The following is a 19,229-nucleotide window of genomic DNA, read 5'->3' as shown; positions in this document are numbered from 1 at the left end:
TCCATCTGGCTTCAGATCCAGCCACTTTGGATGCCAGGGATCCAATCTGGAGGTCCACACTGGGTTCCCATTTCAATCTAGCCGAAGTGGCTCCGAAGCTTCGGAGCCACCTCAGAGATCCAGCCAAAGGGTATAATGGGGAATCAATTAAATGTCTACAACTTTGTTGTTTTTTGTCTGAGTTAAATGAAACTTGCAGGATTGGTAGCCTCTGCTAAGAGAATGAAGCCTGCCAAGTTTCAAGAAGATTGGTGCAGGGGTGTGGGGGGAACTGTACCCCAAATTCTTGAAAGCAAAGCTGATGTCATGAGTATGTGTTACAAGACAGGGTGGGTGAAAACTGCAGGGCTGGTGGCCCCTGCTGAGGCCACAAAATCTGCCAAGTTTCAAGGAGATAAGTGCAGGGGTTTGGGGGAAACTGCACCTCAAGCTGTGGACAAGCAAAACTCATGACACAGATGACCCTGTGCGTGTTAAGGCACAGCAGGGTGAAAGCTGCAGGGATGGTAGCCCCTGCTGAGGCCACAAAGCCTGCTAGCTGTCAAGGAGATAGGTGCAGGGATTCTGGGGCCCTGCACCTCTAGCCACAGGCAGGCAAAACTCATGTCATGGGTGCTTGTGCAACTATGTCTGTCTTGGGGCACGGGGGTGGTGTGGAACAGGATTACCTCAGGCCTGGCTGCTAAGCTACTGTGTTACCTGTTGCCAATTAATCATGATTCACTCAGGGACCAGCTCAATACACATTAACTAGCTAGTACATAAGTTAATGAGCAATGATTAACACCTACAAAACCACAGACTAAGGAGAGGAAATAATCAATACAGACAATCAAGTGCCCCAAGAGAGACGCAGTCAGTTGCACAAGCACCCATGTCACAAATTTTGTCTGTCAGCGCTAGGGGTGCAGGGCCCCAGAACCCCTGCACCGATCTTCTTAACAGCTGGTAGGCTTTGTGACCTAAGCAGGGGCTAGCAGGCCTCCAGTTTTCACCCCGCCGCACCTTAACACACACAGTATCATCTATGTCACAGGTTTTGCCTGTCAGCAACTTGAGGTGCAGTTCCCACCAAACCTCTGCACTGATCTTCTTGAAATTTGGCAAGCTCCATGCTCTCAGCAGAGGCTACCACCCCTGCAAGTTTCATCCAAATCAGACAAAAACCAACAAAGTTATAGACATTTCATTGGTTCTCCATTATACCCTATGGCTAGATCTCCGAAGCAGCTCTGAAGCTTTATCTGAAGGGGTTCAGAAGCTCTGAACCACTTCAGAAAGCCTAACAAAGCCAGTGCTTCGATCTGGACATGCTGCTTCAGACCCTGAAGTGTCCAAAGCTTCTCCAGATCCAAAGCATGGTCTGAAGCCTCACACAGCCCTAATGGTTGAGCAAAACTTTTGATAATGTTTTCCATACACTGAAAAGGAATGTAATGTTACCATTTCATTGAAACATCAAGGTAACCGGAAGTATACAACATGAACAGCTATAATATATGCACATTTGAATGGAAAAGCAATGGTAATAATAGGAACCTTGCGTAGGAGTAGTAAGGGACATTTTTTTCGGTGACAGCAATAAGTATTTATCATGTCTTTCCCTGGAATGCTCAAGAGCAGAAAATATGCTTGAAAGACAAATTGTTGAATGAGTAATTATTGTGATGAAAATTAATTCTGCTACAGTGGAACAACTGAATCTTCAGAGACTTTGTGTCTGACAGCAGTAAGCAAACAAGAAGTCCTTAGGGGATGGTCATCCCTTTTCTTGATTAACCCATCGCTATACACTGTTGATGAAAGAATACAGAACATTTTGACTTTGCACAAGAACAAGAGTTTATACTGAGCAGTCACTTAAAAAGAGAACTCATTATTATTAGCAATACTTGTAGTGCAATAGCATAGAGAAGTCCCTACTTTGATCAGGAGTCATTGTAGTAGACTCTTCACAACAAAGAATGAGCCCCTGCCCTGAAGAATATACAATCTCTGTAAATCACACAGGGTAGGAGGAAAGGACATGTCTCCAACTTTACACCTGGAGACTTGGGGCAGAGATTTAATGACTTTCCCAGGGACCCACAAAAAAGTCTATGACAGAACCAGGAATGGAACCCTAATGTCCTGAGTGTCAAGACCAGGATCTTTACTACAACATTATTCTATTGATTTTATAAGTTATTTTTCAAAACTTAAATTCCTTTCTCTTAAGCTTTCAAGGACATTTCTGTTTAACATGGATCTAGTATCTGACATTAGGTACAATGCATTTCCCACAGTTGTTTAAACATTCATATCAATGAGAAGTAGAATTGTTTTGTTTCAAGGGAGTTGTTATTTCAAGTCAGAGATAGAGAGAAGAGAAAACAAATACTGGATGTAATAATTTTTCCATCTCTGGACAATCTAACTGCAGATACAAACTAGGTCAGGGGTGTCAAATTTGCTTTGTGCCCTGGACTGGATCTGAACTGTGGGGCTCCTCACAGGCTGAATCTGACTCAGGCCACCGGCTGGCAGCTATGAGTAGGGCAAGCAGTGGCTGGGCAAGCAGCTGCAGGATGAATGAGGGACTCAGCTTTAACTCACCTCCCTGCCACCAAGTGTCATGTCCAGGGTTGCCAACATAAGTTTAGGGACTGAGCATAAAAAACGAGCATAAGAATGCCTGTCCATGAAGTCTGTAAAAAACAAGAGTAATCCTTACAAACAGTAAGCAATAACAGCTTTATTGAACCTTTACCTCTAACAAAGCTGGAAGTTGAAAGACAGCCAGAGCATAGCAGCACCAACTGATGTCCTAGCAGGAGCAAAGCAGCCTGCAGGAAGCTTTCTCTCAGGGCTTTGTAGCCCATAGACCCCTCCTCTATGAGCCATGTGCTGCTGCTGCTGCATTCTGTCACTGCCTGTAGCACTGCTTGCCATTTAAGTAGGCAGAAAGTAATCATTGTTTGGGGATTTGTGGCTGGGGAGGACAGTATGGTGCAGTATGGGGTCAGGGGCATCAGGATATGGGGAGAGTAGAGAAACCCTGGTGTTGAGACAGCATGCTGCAAAACCTTTGCTTCAGTCAAACAGGTTTACCAACCCAAGAATTTTTTTTTCACTTATAATTTGAAAGCTTTTTACTAAAAAACAAACTTTTTTTAATGGTTGGTGTTAAACCCTACATTGTAACCAAAGGTTACATTTACATTATGTAAAACATATGTTAGTGAAAATATACGTCAGTATATGTTTGACATTCATGAGCTACGCTCCTGGATTGCGCCATTGGTGAATGAAGCCTTGCAGAATATGAAAGTACTTAAAACAACCTCATGCTAGCTTAATCTTCAGCAGCACTATGCTTTAATGCATGAATAGGAGGGAATTTGGAGAAGCAGATCATATCACGAGTGCAAGACATGGAAAAGGAAGAATGTTGAAACTACCATCAGGAGACTGCTGAAATGAAAGCTCAGGATAAAGCTGAAGAAATAAAGATAAGTGAATAATGTGAAGTGATAGATGAGTCTAAGAGGGAGAAAAGGATCTAAGAATGAAGAAAAAAGAAATGGTGGCTGTGAAGAAGAAATGGTGGCTCTTTTGGCTACTGGGGTGAAGGAGATGAAAGGAAGCTGGATCTCTGAGAATCCAGCAGCAAGAATCAGTGAGGCAGGAAGTCCACGGTACAGCAGGCTGCAGTTGGCAAGCACCACAGAAAGGACTTGACATGTCTTATGGGGTGGTGTTTGTGGCCTGATTGTCATGCACAGGTGAACAGCCTAATAGGGTGGGTCATAAAAGAATTGCTACATTGGCCTGGAAAGAAAACACATATAGACCCCAATGGGAAACATACTATACAAATGAACTCTGTTCCGTGGAGGCCTGCATTGCCTCTGAGAGAAGTAGCTTAAATATGCATGTACATACACATAAACACCCCCAGGTGGTAGGCATGAGGAGTCCTGATTTTGTTGGCCTACCTTTAGAGACCAACTGGGGTGTTATTTTTTATCATTTGTTTCAAGTAAGCTATTATACCTTGGAGGTTGAGAGGCCTTCCCTTTCTGTTAGATCTAGCAAACAATCCCTGTTTTGAGCAGTTCTGAGTACTTATCAGGAACCTAATTCACCAAGGCCTCCCAGGGGAGGACAAAAAATAATGGGCACAAATTGATTGAAGATTGCTTCAGTCTCGACACAAGGACGGGCTCCCCCCAGAGTTGGTATAGTCATCCACCCTGACGATTTTCAAAAAGCATTTCAATGTCCATTTTGCTGGGGTCATCTGATCCCAGCAGTCTTTCCTGCCCAAGTGCAGGGGGGGATGGACCTGATGATCTGTAAGGTCCCTTCTACCCCTAACAACTATGAAACTATCAGGTGACTCCTAATAAGAGAACAAGATAATTGTTCTCTAACACAGCGGTTTTCAGCCTGTGTTTTGTGGACCTCTGGGGCCCATAGACCATGTTTGAGGAGTCCACAAAAGATGGCTATGATCAATCAAAAGTATGTGAACACCCACACTTACAATTCAAAGGGATCTGAACCTTCATTCAAAATTTTTTAGGGGTCTCAAATGAAAAAAGGTTGAAAACTACTGTTCTAACTTAATTAAAATGCTCTTTCATTCTGGAGTGGACATGGAGCCTTGTGGCCCCACACAGTGCCTTGACTTTTAATAGTGCTTGATGTGTGGATATTTTTATATCAAAGGAAAATACTACAATCCTGTAAAAGAGGCCCTGTCTACAGTGCAGGAGCAACAGCATTTATAAACTGTGATGAAGCACAGTTTAAAGTCAGCCGTAGCTGAATTAGGATCTGATACAGTATTAACTATTTTTTGAAGACAGTCAAAGAATTACACCGCTGTTGCCTTTGAGGTGACTTCAGCACTACAGCATGTCTTTTTTGAGTACAGTTCAAGTCTGATCCAACTACAAACAACTTTGAGTAGTACTTTAAGATGTATTCATTGAGCACATCTACAAAAGATGTTTACTGTGCGGTAGACTGATTAGCTGCACAGTAAATATCTCAGTGTCTACACATGCGCCCCTATTAGGCTAGAGTAAACTAATTTACTCTGCAACAGGATAGTACTTGTAAATTTAAGTACTGCTGCACAGTAAATTAGTTTACTGCAGCCTAATAGGGATGGATGTGTAGATGCTGAGATGTTTACTGTGTAGCTAACTAGTAAATACAAGTACTATCCTGCTGTGGAGTAAAAAAATCTCCACAGCAGTGCACGTGTAGACACTGCCCCAGCTGGCTTGAGGCACAAAGATGTTTTGTGAGGGCTGCCTGCCAGTTAGCCCCATGTTGAAACACCCTCATGCCCCAGCCAAACCCTCTGTAACAACCCAGGGGGAGCAGCCCTAGGCTGGCAGGCCGACCTCCCCCCCAAGCCAAGGCTGCTGTGACCCAGCTCAACGTGCTGCGGTCCTGGATGCACATTCAAATGGCAATAAACTCTGCAGTTTATTGCTCTGGAGTTGATTGCTCCCAGGTGCACATTTAAATGGCATGCTCAGAAGCAATAAACTCCAGAATCTATTGCTGCACATGTAGACACACCTACAGTGTTGTAAAAGCAGCACGTTCATGTTGTGGTAAGTCCCGTGACCAGGTCTGTATTTATAGCAGTAGCTCAACTGAATGGGCAATGCAGAATAAATTGAAGGAACACTTTAAAATGTGTTAATGTATTGTATGTGGTTATTTAGAAGCCTGGTATTAAAACAATGCTAAATATTCACTGCTACTTTAATGGGAGGAACTTGTTATCAGCTTATATGATCCTGATTAGCCATGCAGGTTACACTGAAGTTAATTTCTGCACTGTTACATCAGCAGGAGAGAGAGAGAGAGAGAGAGAGAGAGAGATGGAGTCAGAGCTGGTAACTGGTAGTAGGCTGGCAGGAAAACCTCAGTAGGCTGGAGATAACGTTCAATGCCTCCCACCCCCAGAAATGAGGCAGTGAAAATCTCTTGAGAACACCACTGGCACCTTCCAGGGTGTCTTCACTGCCTCAATTTTGAGTAGAAGATAGGTGGGGCTTATTCCCTTGGTGCCAAGACTCAGCACCCCATGGCTGCCATGCAGACAAACCCTGTGCCATCCTAAAAAAGGCTTTCTTCAGTCCTTTCTTCATTTAACTATGGGGGTCATATTATATGTTTACTTAGAACAATTTGTTACTATGTATCTGAAAAAATTGCTATCCCACAAAACCCTTCCAAATCTTACTGACACTAATTTGTTTTAAGAAAAGGATCAACTAAATATTTTGTGGTCAACATAGGCTCTTCTGTGGTAAGTCTAGGTCTGCTAAGCCTTTCCTGTTCACTCCTAACTTTACCTGTGCTAAAGCTCAGCAACTAGGCACCAGTATAAAGCCTAGAGTAGTCCTGAGCACAAGTACAACAGAAATGATGCATTTTCCTTGTCTCTGCAATTCCCAGCTGCTTCATTTCTATTCTAATGTACAGACCACATGTCCATAGATAAGTTGTGGACATTTTTGTTGATTTACTAGCTTAGAATAAGGATTGTCTAATTAAAAAGGGAGCAGGGTTTTAAAACAAGCAAACACTGACAATCCAGATTATTTTCTTAATTCTTGATCATGTTTAACTGGGGCTTTCAGAAGTTGCTTTGCACGTCCCTGTTTTTACTCATTTCCTGATTACTCGTGGTTTTTTGGCACTCTTTACTGGCCTGAATTCTGCATTAACCACCTTCCTCCCATGCAATCTATCCTGATGTCAGTGAGGTGGTAGGAGTATAAGTCAGCATAGATAGGAATAATGCTCTCTCTATTCCTCATTTTAGGGAGGGCTCATTGATGCATTTATGCCAAGAAAATGGGGAATCTGTTTCAAGGATTAGCCTTACTTTCCTTATTTAAAAAAATCATAGCTGTTTATTTAAAGGCCTTACAGTATAGTCACACTCTCTTGTAAGATGCCAAGAAGAGAGGGCTAGGTCTAGTTAATATAGGAGTCATTTACAAAAAAGATGGAGCAGCATAGCTGTCCCTGCACATTGGGTCACCGAGTGCTGCAGTAGCCAGCCACCACTAGATATGCTACAACTCAAAGGCAAGCTGTGACAGCATGTTGGCTGAGTTCTCTCTTCTGCAGGAATGTAACTCCCTCACCATTTCTCCTTCACATAGTAACAAATTACTTCCATTAAAAGACAATGGGAGCCATGGACATGCAACTGAAGGCTGAGTTCCACTCAAAATAAAAATGATGGGAGACATACCAAGAAATGGAGTCATAATGGGAGCAGTGGGGACTCCTGGCTTCTGGGCTGCTGGCACAATTGTGTGGCTCCAGTAGCAGCTGGTATTTTTGTGCTCTCCTCCAGGTCGGTGCCTGGAGCTCCTGCCCTGATTGCCCCTCTTTGGTTACACTACTGCTAAGCAGAAACAAAGCAGAGAAGGACAGAAGAGTCAGAATTATGAAAAATAATATTGAAAGTAGAAATCTCCCCAAAATGGAGAAAAGTCAGCTTGGCAAAAGCAGTATAGGGAGGAACTGGTGTCTCAAGAAAGGCAAATTAAGTAGGAGCCAGGCTATATAAGGAACAAATCAGGCACCTGTGCAAAAAGAAAGAAAACTTTTGAAATGTTGAGGAAAGAAAAGGAGAAAGCTAAATAGAAATGGTTACAAAATAAAAAAGAGCAGGTGAAAACAACCCCAGAAGAAAAGTCTTCATATTCAGTCAGGCAGCATTTTTAAGCACCTTTAATGTTTTTGGCTTGATCTGGTCTGTTCTAGTATCATGACACAGTTTATTCTGGACCAACTCATGGACTTTTGCTGGTAAGTTTGGAAGGCAAGGAGTGATACCAGATTTGGAGGTTTTGTTTTTGATACCTGTCTTAGCTCCCTCTGAGGATGAAACACCACTGGACTTCTCCATCCCATTCCAGCTCATGTGGAAAAACAGGGGAAGCTATGTTGACCAGCTAATATGGTGTTGCAATTTAACTTGATTATCTATGCTAGGGTTTTAAAACAAGCTAGTTACTGAGTTTGTTAAAAATGCCATGTATCTTGATGTTGACAGACAGAGTGATGCAGGAAATTGGGTGGCATGGCTGAATAATTAGTTCTTCACATTGAAGTAAGGATAAAAAGAGAATGCTCAAGTAGAACTTACTAGAAGTGCTGGGGACACCCTGGTGCTGGTGAAATAGAAGGTGCTGTACTGTACACATCCCCTTGGAGGGGGTTGTCTGGTAATAGAGACCTTCAGGACTTGAGACAAGACCCAGCAATGAAGTTGGACACCTTGAGCGCATCCACACATGCAGGCACGTGCACTTGCACCAGCTCAAATAAGAGTGGCACAAATTTGTGCTAGGGATTTTTACCTCAGCACATGTGCCTGATTATTCACTTTGCTGTGAGACAAGTTGTACCACTTAGGGCAAAATGACTCTGCCCAGCTCCTCCTGGATCTGCAGTCAAGGGAAGCTGGAGGCTGGGGCCAGCACCTGTGCAGGATACAGTCCCAGCCCAACCTGGCCTGGCCCACTAGTGCACCTTTGGACAGGACCAGGACACATGGCTCTGGGACCTGCAACTCCTGTCCAAAGGCACACTCTAGCTGGCCAAGCTGGGTTGGGCTGGGCTTGTCCTCCATGAGGGTCAGGTGGCAAAGCACAGCTGCGGGGCTGTGCCATGGCCCTCTTGTAGGCACATCCCTGTGGCTGTGCATTGCCGCCTGACCCTCATGGAGAACGAACCCAGCCCGACCAGCTAGCGCACACCTTTGGACAGGAGTCACCGGTCCCAGAGCCACGTGTCCTGGTCCTGTCCAAAGGTGCACTAGTGGGCCAGGCCGGGTTGGGCTGGGACTGTATCCTGCACAGGTGCTGGCCCCAGCCTCCAGCTTCCCTTGACTGCAGATCCAGGAGGAGCTGGGCAGAGTCATTTTGCCCTAAGTGGTACAACTTGTCTCACAGCAAAGTGAATGACATTGGGGAAGGAGGGAAGCCGAGAAGAAAGGCAACCCTAAAGTGCTGCAGTGAAGCCCTTGTTCTGGATAGGAGAGGCAGGGGTGGGGGGGGGTTACTGATATTTTGTTATTTTGTTTAGTTTGAGGTAGGAAAGGGAAGAAGGCTGGCTCCTGGGCCTGGCTAAAGAGTAACAACTTGCTGCACCCTGTTTCATTCAGAAGAGCAGTTGTAGCAACTCAGTTACTCAGTTAACTCATACTATCACAGGAGCAGATGGAATAGTTTTAACAGCTTATTGTGAAATACTAGGTTCTCTCTCCCCCCTTTTGAAGTTGTTAAAAGATATATTTGTATATGATTTCGGTCTACAAAAACAATTACTAATAAAGTAACTTATTTGATCTATTTACAGTTGCAGGCTCAGTGCGCACATCTACACATGTGCTTAACTATGCATTAGACTAATTTAATGCACAGTAAAGTAACACCATCTACACGTACACAGCAACTGGGGAACAGTAGATTAAGTTACTGCTCTGTGGGCTTCAGCAGGTTGACATGATATATCTGCAAATCCCACTGCTTTGCCTACTAGGTGAACTTCATAATTTACCTCACCTACCTTCACTTGACCTCAAAAGAGCCATGCCACTTAGTCAGCAACTTACTCTCAGAGGAAGGGAGAAGTAGTAATAATCTATTCCCTGGCTGATAAATCTAGAGCTAGGCATTTTTATAATACTGCTGTTCCTTTTGCAAGGGCACCCACCAGGTCTAGGCTTTCCTCTAGCTTCAGGACATATTGGATTATGTTCTGTGTTGTTGTCCCCAGGGCCTGCCAGGATTCTTGTAAGAGATCTAACATGCCCCAGGGTTGCCTCCCATAAATAATTCAAAGGGTGAAAAGCCCATGGAGAACTGTGGAACCTCTTGAATGGCAAGCAATATATACAGTAGTAACTAGTTCCAATTCTGAGGTTCTTCTGAGAAAAATTTTCTCAACATCCCCTTCAGCATCTGATTAAACCTTTGCCCTGGTCAGTCAAAAACTCGTGGTGACTGTCCATCTGGAAGAATATCTGTAAAAGCTCAGAGGCCAGTTTGTGCGAAAGCCAAACAAACTGCCACAGTCCTGGGGTAGTGGGTGGCATAGTCAACAAGGTCCAGGATGAACTTGGACCCTCTTGAGCTTGGCTCCAGTGGTCCCAACAAGTCCTCTCTGACACATGCTCAAAGGGTACACTGACCAATGGACTAGCTACCAGCTGAGACTTATGAGTGGAGCAGGGAGCAACCAGCTAGCATTTGGGGCAGGATGCACAATAGTCCTTCATTCCCTGGTATACCCCAGGCCAGAAAAACCTTGCCAGCATTCTATCCTGGATCTTTTCCACTTCCAAATGGCCTCCTCATGGTACACCATAGGCTAGTTTCAACATCTGACTGTGGTACTGTTTGGCACTAGTTGGGACTGTTGGGACTGCCAGGTCCCTGTGTCATTGTTTTTCATCACTCTCATCAACAAGTTCCCTTGTAAGGCAAAACAGGGGTCCTGGGATGTCAATCTTGCATCTACTATAACCCATTGATCAGAACCAATTGGCCATAAAGAGGTACATATACCGGGTCTTCCCTTTGATCATGAATGAAGTCCAGTCCCCCCTCTTGAAGAACTCCTGGGGTATCCCAACCCTCTGAATCTTCTGGAAGGTGGTCCAGATTGCACTGAATGCTCAGTCCCTCTCCCTGAGCATTTCCTTTGGCATGAGAGGGTTTTCCACCTGACCTGCTGCAACTCATGGTGTGATCTAGATCAAGGTCCAAAGAGCTCTGGTTCTGAGAAGGGAAATATGTCCTCCAGCTCTGGCTCAGTAGAATTAGGGTCATTTTGGCTTCTATTGACTCTTTGAGTCAATCACAGCAATTTGGCCATTGAACCACAGTCTCACCCCACTACCACTGGGTAAACTAAAGGTAAACTAAATGCCTGGCCACCACAGCCGTCATGTTAACTTCCTGTCCCTTTATGGTCAAACTCACCTGTGTTATGGGGTACACTTGGATATCTCCATGAATACGTGTCACAAACTCATTCAATTACCAGGAAGTCTGCCAGATTCACAAATTACTCATGGACAAAGGTCTGGTCAGAGCCTGAGTCTATGAGTCCCACAACATAGACACACCCTGTCTTAACTGGGACTACATATCCCTTCTGGTCTGGGCTCTCCCACCATGCTTCTAAGGCATAGGCGTGGGCATACCTACAATCCATCTGAGGACAATTTCAATATTGATGGCTCTTCTTCCTGCATTAAAAACAAGTCACAAGAGCATCCCTTCCTCCTCCTGGGCTGCAGAGATGCTGCAGATGGCTATCTTCTTTGGAGGGGCCACCTGGCTGGAGTCTTGGAAGAGAAAGAGATAGTGCCCCTACAAAATGCCTCTTTAGAGACCCTGCCTGTTTCTTCCACAGTCCAGGCTTCCAGGGACCTGCTGGACTTTCAAGGGATCTAGACACTCTAACACTGCCCCCATGATGTCCTCTACTTTCCAGGTGGCTTCTGCCAAGCTGGTCACCAAATGGCAATACAACCACCTCTGGGCTTCTACTAGGTAGGATGGTACAGAACTGCTCTAGGGTCAGCAGTTCTGTTATTTCTTCATCTTGCCATAAGTCAGAGTTTAGCTAGTGGGTGAGCAAGCCCTTTAATTTCTAAGCCATGGCTCAAGGCTATGCATTTGGGTCCTAAGTCTCCAGGTAAAACTTGCAGTGACAGGCCTCCTCTGAGAGACCCAGCTGGTCTAGAATGGCAGCTTTAAGGGTCTTATAAGCCCAGGACAAATCTGCTTCCAGGGCCCAGTAAATGCCCTGCACCTCCGCCAGTTAGAGGGGCCAGCCCTCACAGCTCATGCATTCTGTGACCACTGATAGGTCAGCCACCAGATTTCAATTGACTTGTCGGAAGTCAGGCTGTTAGTGACTAGTTAAGTGCAACTAAGTCCCTTGTAGAATAACCTTTTGCACACAACCATCAAAGCCAGGTTGAGAAACAAGAGTTGCTTAATTTAGAAGCAGAACTGAAGAGAAGGTCCTTTCCTCTCCTCTACACAAAAATTTGTAAATGGAAAAGACCGCAGTTCAGTTTCAGAATTGGCACTTTACTCCCTGCTTTAAGAAAAACTGCACCACCACATCACAGTCATTGCCATTATTTATATTTCAGTGTTAAAGGCTACTTGCTCTTACCAGGATGTACTATACTCCACTACCATTCTTCTCCTTCTGGTGGGCTATCAGCTGATAATCTTAACACAATTCCTACTGCAACAGAAATCATGGAAGAAAAAAGTTCCAAGGTATTATCTTTGAATGTGTGTGCATATGTGCATGCCTGAATTTTAAAGTAATCATATAATAACAGCTCCGCTGTTGGCATTCCAGGCCACATCCTCACTGGGCCACAAACATACCCAGAGTTATAAAGTCCACGTTGACACTTTCCCTAGCCTCCAGGCTCCATTTAATTAGCAGAGCAAATTATCGGCAAATTTAACTCCACTGGAAATTCTTCTTGCATATCAGTTGGCTGCAGAATTGCAGATTGGACTAGAACAGGTTTAGTCAGAGCACAGCATTAGGACTTCTGGATTCCATTCTCAGTTTTACCATTACCCTGCACAATGATCTTGGGCATTTCATTTAACCCTGTGTCTTCATCTGTTTGTGACACAGTTCTTCACCGAGGTTCTGAAACTAGTAAGTGCTGTAAGATTTTTCTGAGGGAAGGCAGTATTATGAGTGCAAATTACGACAGTAGCTTTGTTATTAAATTTTTTCAGTTGCTCTAATATGTTCCATTTTTCATTTTTTTTTAAAGCTATCCCATTTGGAAAAGTCCCAATTTTGGAAATAGATGGAGTTATCATTCACCAGAGCCTTGCTATAGCAAGATACCTGGCCAAAGAAAATGGTAATGTTGAACTGCTATTTTTCTTGTTATTTGTGCTTGAACCTATATTCAGTGCTGCTAAAACACACTGAGCCTTGAATAGGACAATACAGGTTCATGTTAGTTGAAGTCAGGTAGAAGGCAGGGTAGAGGTGCATCTGAGTAACTGAGTTAGAAATATGTAAGCTTTTGTGAGCCACAGGTCAATTCAATGAATGCTATTATCAATATAGTTAATCTAAAACATGCACCTTTACGTTGCTTTTTATATGATGATAATGAGCCTGTACCAGGTAAGCATGAAGAGGATAGCAGGAAAGGGAATCAAGATAGGAATAAAGTAAAAAGACAGGCTAAATTGTAGGCAACAGGAAGAGAAATGGGGGGAAATGAAGTTAGGCAAAGGAGTATGGTACACTCAGAAGAAGCCAGCTTTTCGAGGGTTTGGAGTTGGGGTGACTTAATCCAATGGAAGGAGGCACGTTGGGAGAAGGCAAGAGAAGATTATAATGACTAAAGCTAAAGGTGACCAAAGTAGAAAGACGGGTATTGGCAAGATAAGACAGGAAAGTGATGGACTCTAGAGATGCTAAATAAAGACTTAGGAGAAAGAAGATTCAATGGTGAGTTTGGGGATGCAGAAGTGGTACTGGGATTGTCAGTGAGAACAGGTAGGGCAGACTGGCTGGAAAAGAAAAGGAAGGAGCTTGGTTTAGGGAGGACTGAACTGAGATAGCAGCAGGATGTGAGGTATCAGCAGCAGAAAGAGGGATTCCCAGGTGCCCCAGATAGTCCGAGTTTGTACAAATCACCTAACAAATATTTGTATTGATGCGCTCTGTTTTCTCTGTCTACATTTGAACTCCACAGGTGTGGCTGGTAAAACACCTTTGGAACAAGCACTAGTGGATGCCATTGTGGACACCATTGATGACTTCATGTCAATGTTGCCCTGGGCAGAGAAGGATCATGATGTGAAAGTAATGTGCTTACTGAATTAAAACAGACTAATATAAATGATGGATGTATACTTGCCAAGTATACTATCTGCTGTGACAGCTATACAGTGGTCCCTGCTGTCTTGGATTTAACCTACATCAAATGCCACATCACAAATTGGTCACTAGGTAGTGAGGTTGCCTTAGAAATTCTCCCTCCATGTTAATGAGCTCATTGCTAATGAGCAATCAGACAAAACTTTCTTCTACCCTTACCTTCCCCCATGGTCCCACTTCTACACATGCATATCAATACACTCGGATGTTTATCTCACCAGAGTTTACTGCTCCTGGGTGTGCATTTACACATACATCTGGGATTGCAGCATGTTGAGCCAGTTTGGAGCAGTCCTGGCAGGCAGGGAACCTGGCTCAATGTGCTACAGGAGGGCTGAATGGGGCATGAGGGTGTTTTTAGTTCAGCGGTAGCCAGCAGGCAGCCTCCACACTGAATCACCATCATGCACCAGCCAGCTGGACAGCATCTACATGTGCACTGCTGCAGAGTTTTTTTACTCTGCTGCAGGACAGTACTTGCATTTACAAGTACTACTGTGTGGCAGAGTCAATTAGTTTACTCCAGCCTAATAAAAGTGCACTGGTAGACACATGAATTTTACTGTGAAGCTAATTAGTCAATAAACATCTCATGTAGATGCACTCACTGTGTAGCAGAATTCAGAGGACAAAGTGAACAGCATCATCTACTTTGCCCTGACTCGCCTTGGATGGTAGGTGTTATGTATGCACATATTAATATCAATGTATTTACTAAATGGGGGAAGATAGGTCAGCTCTGCTACCTCACTCACAGCTTTGTAGTTGCATTTCATCACAAACAATGAATTAGCAAGATTGCACTAGATTTTTTATTTAAACTAACTAAAAAATGTAACAGCTGTCAGCCACCTTATTTTTTCTATACTTCTAGCTCACTCATTCCTGTTCTGTTCAGCTAATTTTATATACAGCTTCAGTTTTGAATTACAAACACATATTGAAAAAGACAATTGGACTTGGCCAATTACTTCTCTGCCACTGCAATGGCAGGGCATCGACAATTTCCAACACAACCAAAGCACGTTTTTATACAGCCTGTACTTATTGAGGGCTGGATACTGAAGTAAACAGACATATTTGGGAGAAGGGAAACTGACTCCCACTTTTGGGAAGTAGAAAGGAAGTTCCAAATTATTCCAGAGATGTAGCATGATAGCAGAACTGATGTAGCAAAGAGTAAAGCAATGCTTTCTTTGTAGCAGTTCTCTTGCACCTACACCTCAGCAATATCAAATCAGTTTGGGAACCACCAGTCAGAGAAGATGAGAAAAGAGAAGGAAGATTATATACAATTACCATAAGTTTAACCTTAACTTTCACTTCCCCATGAAGCTTGTTTTGGAAGTAGTTGTGACATCCCTACAATACTTACTCTCTTTAAATACCAATATGTTTACAAAGAAATCCTAATGAAAAGATGCCACATAGGATTTCTCATCGTTTGACAACAGTATCAACTGCTTTTAGATCCAGATTCACCAACATTCTCTAGTTGCTAGAACAGTACAAAGCTCTTTGTGCACATTGGCTGGTTAACCAGAGTTATAGCTGCTTTTCAGTTGCCACAGCAATACAAAATAAGCAGTGAACCAGTGAAGAGGATGTGACATGGCCCCAAGTCTCAATTGTTCTGTGCCTGACAGGCTCCTCCTGTACTGTGAGCACTGATTCCCAATACAACATGCCACCACAGCAATAATAAAGAGTTGTATCAGTTCTTCTACCAATGGGAATTCTTGACTGAAGTTCAGTCTCTCTCATTCTTTGGACTCACTGCAACCAAAATTGTAAGCATGTAAGTTAGTAGTCCAAACTGGTTGAGTTTCTAAATGGAGCATCTGCACTAGATTTCCTTTCAAACTGCAAACTTTAAAGAACCTACATTATTGCCTTACATGAACCATTCAGAAGAGTTAATAGAATTAAACTAGTCAACAGATTTATGTTTAAATTCTCAAAATTCTTGGTGAAATATGTAGTGCATGTGCCATAATTTTAGAGTGGCTTGAAGCTACTAGTTTCATAGATTCATAGATGCTAGGGTTGGAAGGGACCTCAACAGAAGGGATCATTGAGTCCAACCCCCTGCCTAGGCAGGAAAGAGTGCTGGGGTCAGATGACCCCAGCCAGATGCCTATCCAGTCTTCTCTTAAAGACCCCCAACATAGAAGAAAGCACCACCTCCCTTGGAAGCCCATTCCAAATTGTGGCCACCCTTACCATGAAGTAACTTTTCCTGATATTTAGTCTAAATCAGCTCTTTGTCAGTTTGTGACCATTGTTCCTTGTTACCCCAAGAGGTGCCCTGGTGAACAGAGCATCTCCAATCCCTTTCTGCATGAATGAATTTGTAGGCAGCCACAAGATCACTTCTCAGCCTTCTCTTGCAGAGTCTGAAGAGGTCCAGGTCCCTCAGTCTCTCCTCATAGGGCTTGTCCTGTAAGCCCTTGGCCACATGAGTGGCCCTCCTCTGGAGCCTCTTGAGTCTATCAACATCCTTCTTGAAGTACGGCACCCAAAACTGGACGCAGTACTCCAACTGCGGTCTGACCAATGCCACATAGAGGGGAAGTATCATTTCTTTGGCTCTGTTTGTCATGCATCTGCTGATGCATGATAAAGTGCAGTTAGCTTTGCTGATGATTTCGTCACACTGACGACTTATGTTCATCTTGGAGTCCACTATGACTCCGAGATCCCTTTCTGCTTTTATGCTGCTGAGAGGGTCACTTCCTAGCCAGTAGACGTGCTGGATATTTTTGTGCCCTAGGTGCAGCACTCTGCACTTGTGTTAATACATTAAAACGCTGAATCCCTCCTTAAGGTTTCACATTTCTACAGAAACCTTGTCAGCTCATGATTTTTACAGAGTTGCAGGGAAAAAATTGAAAGCATGAACTGTAAAGGGTCAAAACATGAAAGGTGAAACAAAGCAACCCATCCAAAATCTTTTTTTTTTTTTTTAATCTCAGTTTTGGCAGACTTGACTTTGGACATTTAAACATTTGGGCTTGGTGATACTGCTGCCCTAGTGAGTAATGATGACCATTGCCTCTGAGGGACACTTGCATGATGCTGGCCTGGACTGCCCTGGCTTGTGGTAGGTGTCACCAAATTGATTAAAAAAGGAAGGAAAATTCCATACATCTCAAATTATCTCTTTTTTGGAGATTGAGGGTGCAAGGATGACAGGGAAGTAAGAGCTGGGGAGGAAGCTATGACTGTTCTTGGGAATTTGTTGACTCTGAATTCTACTGCTGCCACCTTGTGGTACAAGTGAAACCTGGCATTTGCTATAAACAATTTAAGACTGAGCATTCTAGAGTAGAGATGCCCAAGAATTAAATCACTTACATGGCAATTAATTCATTTTATTTTATGAAGCATAAAACCAAAAAACTGAAATCTGTGAAATGATATAGAACAGTGTGCCCCTCAGAGAGCACAGAGTTAATATTACAGGTTGCATGCATTACAAAAACAAAATAGGTCATTTAAATGTGAGCAAAATGATGCAACGGGCCCTACTTATGGAATCCTGCTGAGGGTACCTAGATAAGAGGTAGAAAGAATATGCAGAGATGAGTATACAGGATCTGATTTTGTCTCCACCTGTTAAGGAAGTAAAGACATCTGTCAATTACAAGGATCTGGAATGATCTCAAGTCACTGATTATGGATTCAAAGGCAATTCAGCAAAGTTTGTTTCTAATATTGCAGCACATGAATGCTACATGGCACTGTTGGACCAAGACAACCTAGAAGACTTGCCATTCACCCTTAAGAACTCTTAGTTGCCAAATGCAATTTTATTGTCTGTGTATTTAAAAGCAAGAGATGCCAAATCTGGAATGAAAAAATACGAATGCCAAGGTTCTTCAAACAAACAGGAAAAGGGCCAATGTGGTTCCCATTTTCAAAAAAGGGAGGAAGAAGGACCCAGGAAACTATAAGCCAGTTAGCTTTACCTTGATCCTGGGTAAGCTTTTTGAGAGAATTATCCTGGTGCATGTCCGCAAGGGGCCAGCAGGGGAGGTTATGCTTAGGGGCAACCAACATGGGTTCATTAGAGGCAGGTCCTGTCAGACCAACCTGGTGGCCTTCTATGACCAGGTCACAAAATCCTTAGACGCAGGGGTAGCAGTGGACGTAGTCTTTCTGGACTTTAGGAAGGCCTTTGACACTGTTTCTCACCCCATTCTCATTAAAAAACTAGGGGACTGTGGTGTCGACACCTACACAGTCAAATGGGTCGCAAATTGGCTGGAGGGCCACACCTAGAGAGTGGTGGTGGACAGGTCTTATTAGACCTGGAGGGATGTGGGCAGTGGGGTCCCCCAGGGCTCGGTCCTCGGGCCTGCACTGTTCAAAATCTTCATCAGTGACTTGGACGAGGGGGTGAAAAGCACCCTGTTCAAATTCGCAGACAACACTAAGTTGTGGGGGAAGTGGGCATGCTAGAAGGGAGGAATAGGCTGCAATCGGACCTAGACAGGTTACAGGGGTGGGCGGATGAGAACAGGATGGGTTTCAACACTGACAAGTGCAAGGTAGTTCGCCTGGGGAGGAAGAACCAGCAGCATACCGACAGGCTGGGGAACTCCTTTCTCGTCAGCGCAGAGGCAGAAAAGGATCTTGGAGTCATTATTGATGCCAAAACGAACATGGGCTGACAGTGTGGGGACGCGGTCAGGAAGGCTAACCACACCTTGTCACGCATCCACAGATGCATCTCAAGCAGGTCCAAGGAGGTGATCCTCCCCCTCTATGCAGCACTGGTCAGGCCGCAGTTGGAGTACTGCGTCCAGTTCTGGGAGCTGCACTTCAGGAGGGATGTGGACAACATGGAGAGGGTCCAGGGGAGGGCCACTCGCATGATCCGGGGGCAGCAGGGCAGACCCTACGAGGAGAAGCTACGGGACCTGAACCTGTTCAGCCTCCACAGGAGAAGGCTGAGGGGGGATCTAGTGGCCTGTTACCAACTAGTCAGACGGGACCAGCAGGCATTGGGGGAGTCCCTGTTCCCCCGAGCACTCCTGGGAGTGACAAGAAATAACGGTCACAAGCTGACAGAGGGTAGATTCAGACTAGACATCAGGAGGCGCTACTTCACTGTCAGGGCGGCAGAGAAGTGGTGCTGGCTCCTACCCTGGGGGTCTTTAAGAGGAGGCTAGATGAACACCTTGCTGGGGCCATTTGACCCCAGTACTTTTTCCTGCCATGGCAGGGGGTCGGAC

The 19,229-nt window shown here is 44.2% G+C and overlaps 1 protein-coding gene across 3 annotated transcripts in view; it reads left to right on the top strand.

Annotated features, from left to right (window-relative positions):
- The window catches only part of HPGDS (hematopoietic prostaglandin D synthase), a 68,508-nt gene that overhangs the window by 41,322 nt on the left and 7,957 nt on the right, over positions 1-19,229 (top strand). For all 3 annotated transcript variants that reach the window (XM_019488088.2, XM_019488087.2, XM_019488086.2), the window contains exons 3-4: positions 12,863-12,955; positions 13,805-13,914. In XM_019488088.2, coding sequence (XP_019343633.1) covers positions 12,863-12,955; positions 13,805-13,914 — 203 coding nt within the window. The remainder of the gene's footprint in view (positions 1-12,862; positions 12,956-13,804; positions 13,915-19,229) is intronic.

This window comes from Alligator mississippiensis, chromosome 2 (assembly GCF_030867095.1).
Source record: "Alligator mississippiensis isolate rAllMis1 chromosome 2, rAllMis1, whole genome shotgun sequence".
NCBI lineage: Eukaryota > Metazoa > Chordata > Crocodylia > Alligatoridae > Alligator > Alligator mississippiensis.
This window is presented reverse-complemented; position numbering and strand designations above follow the sequence as displayed.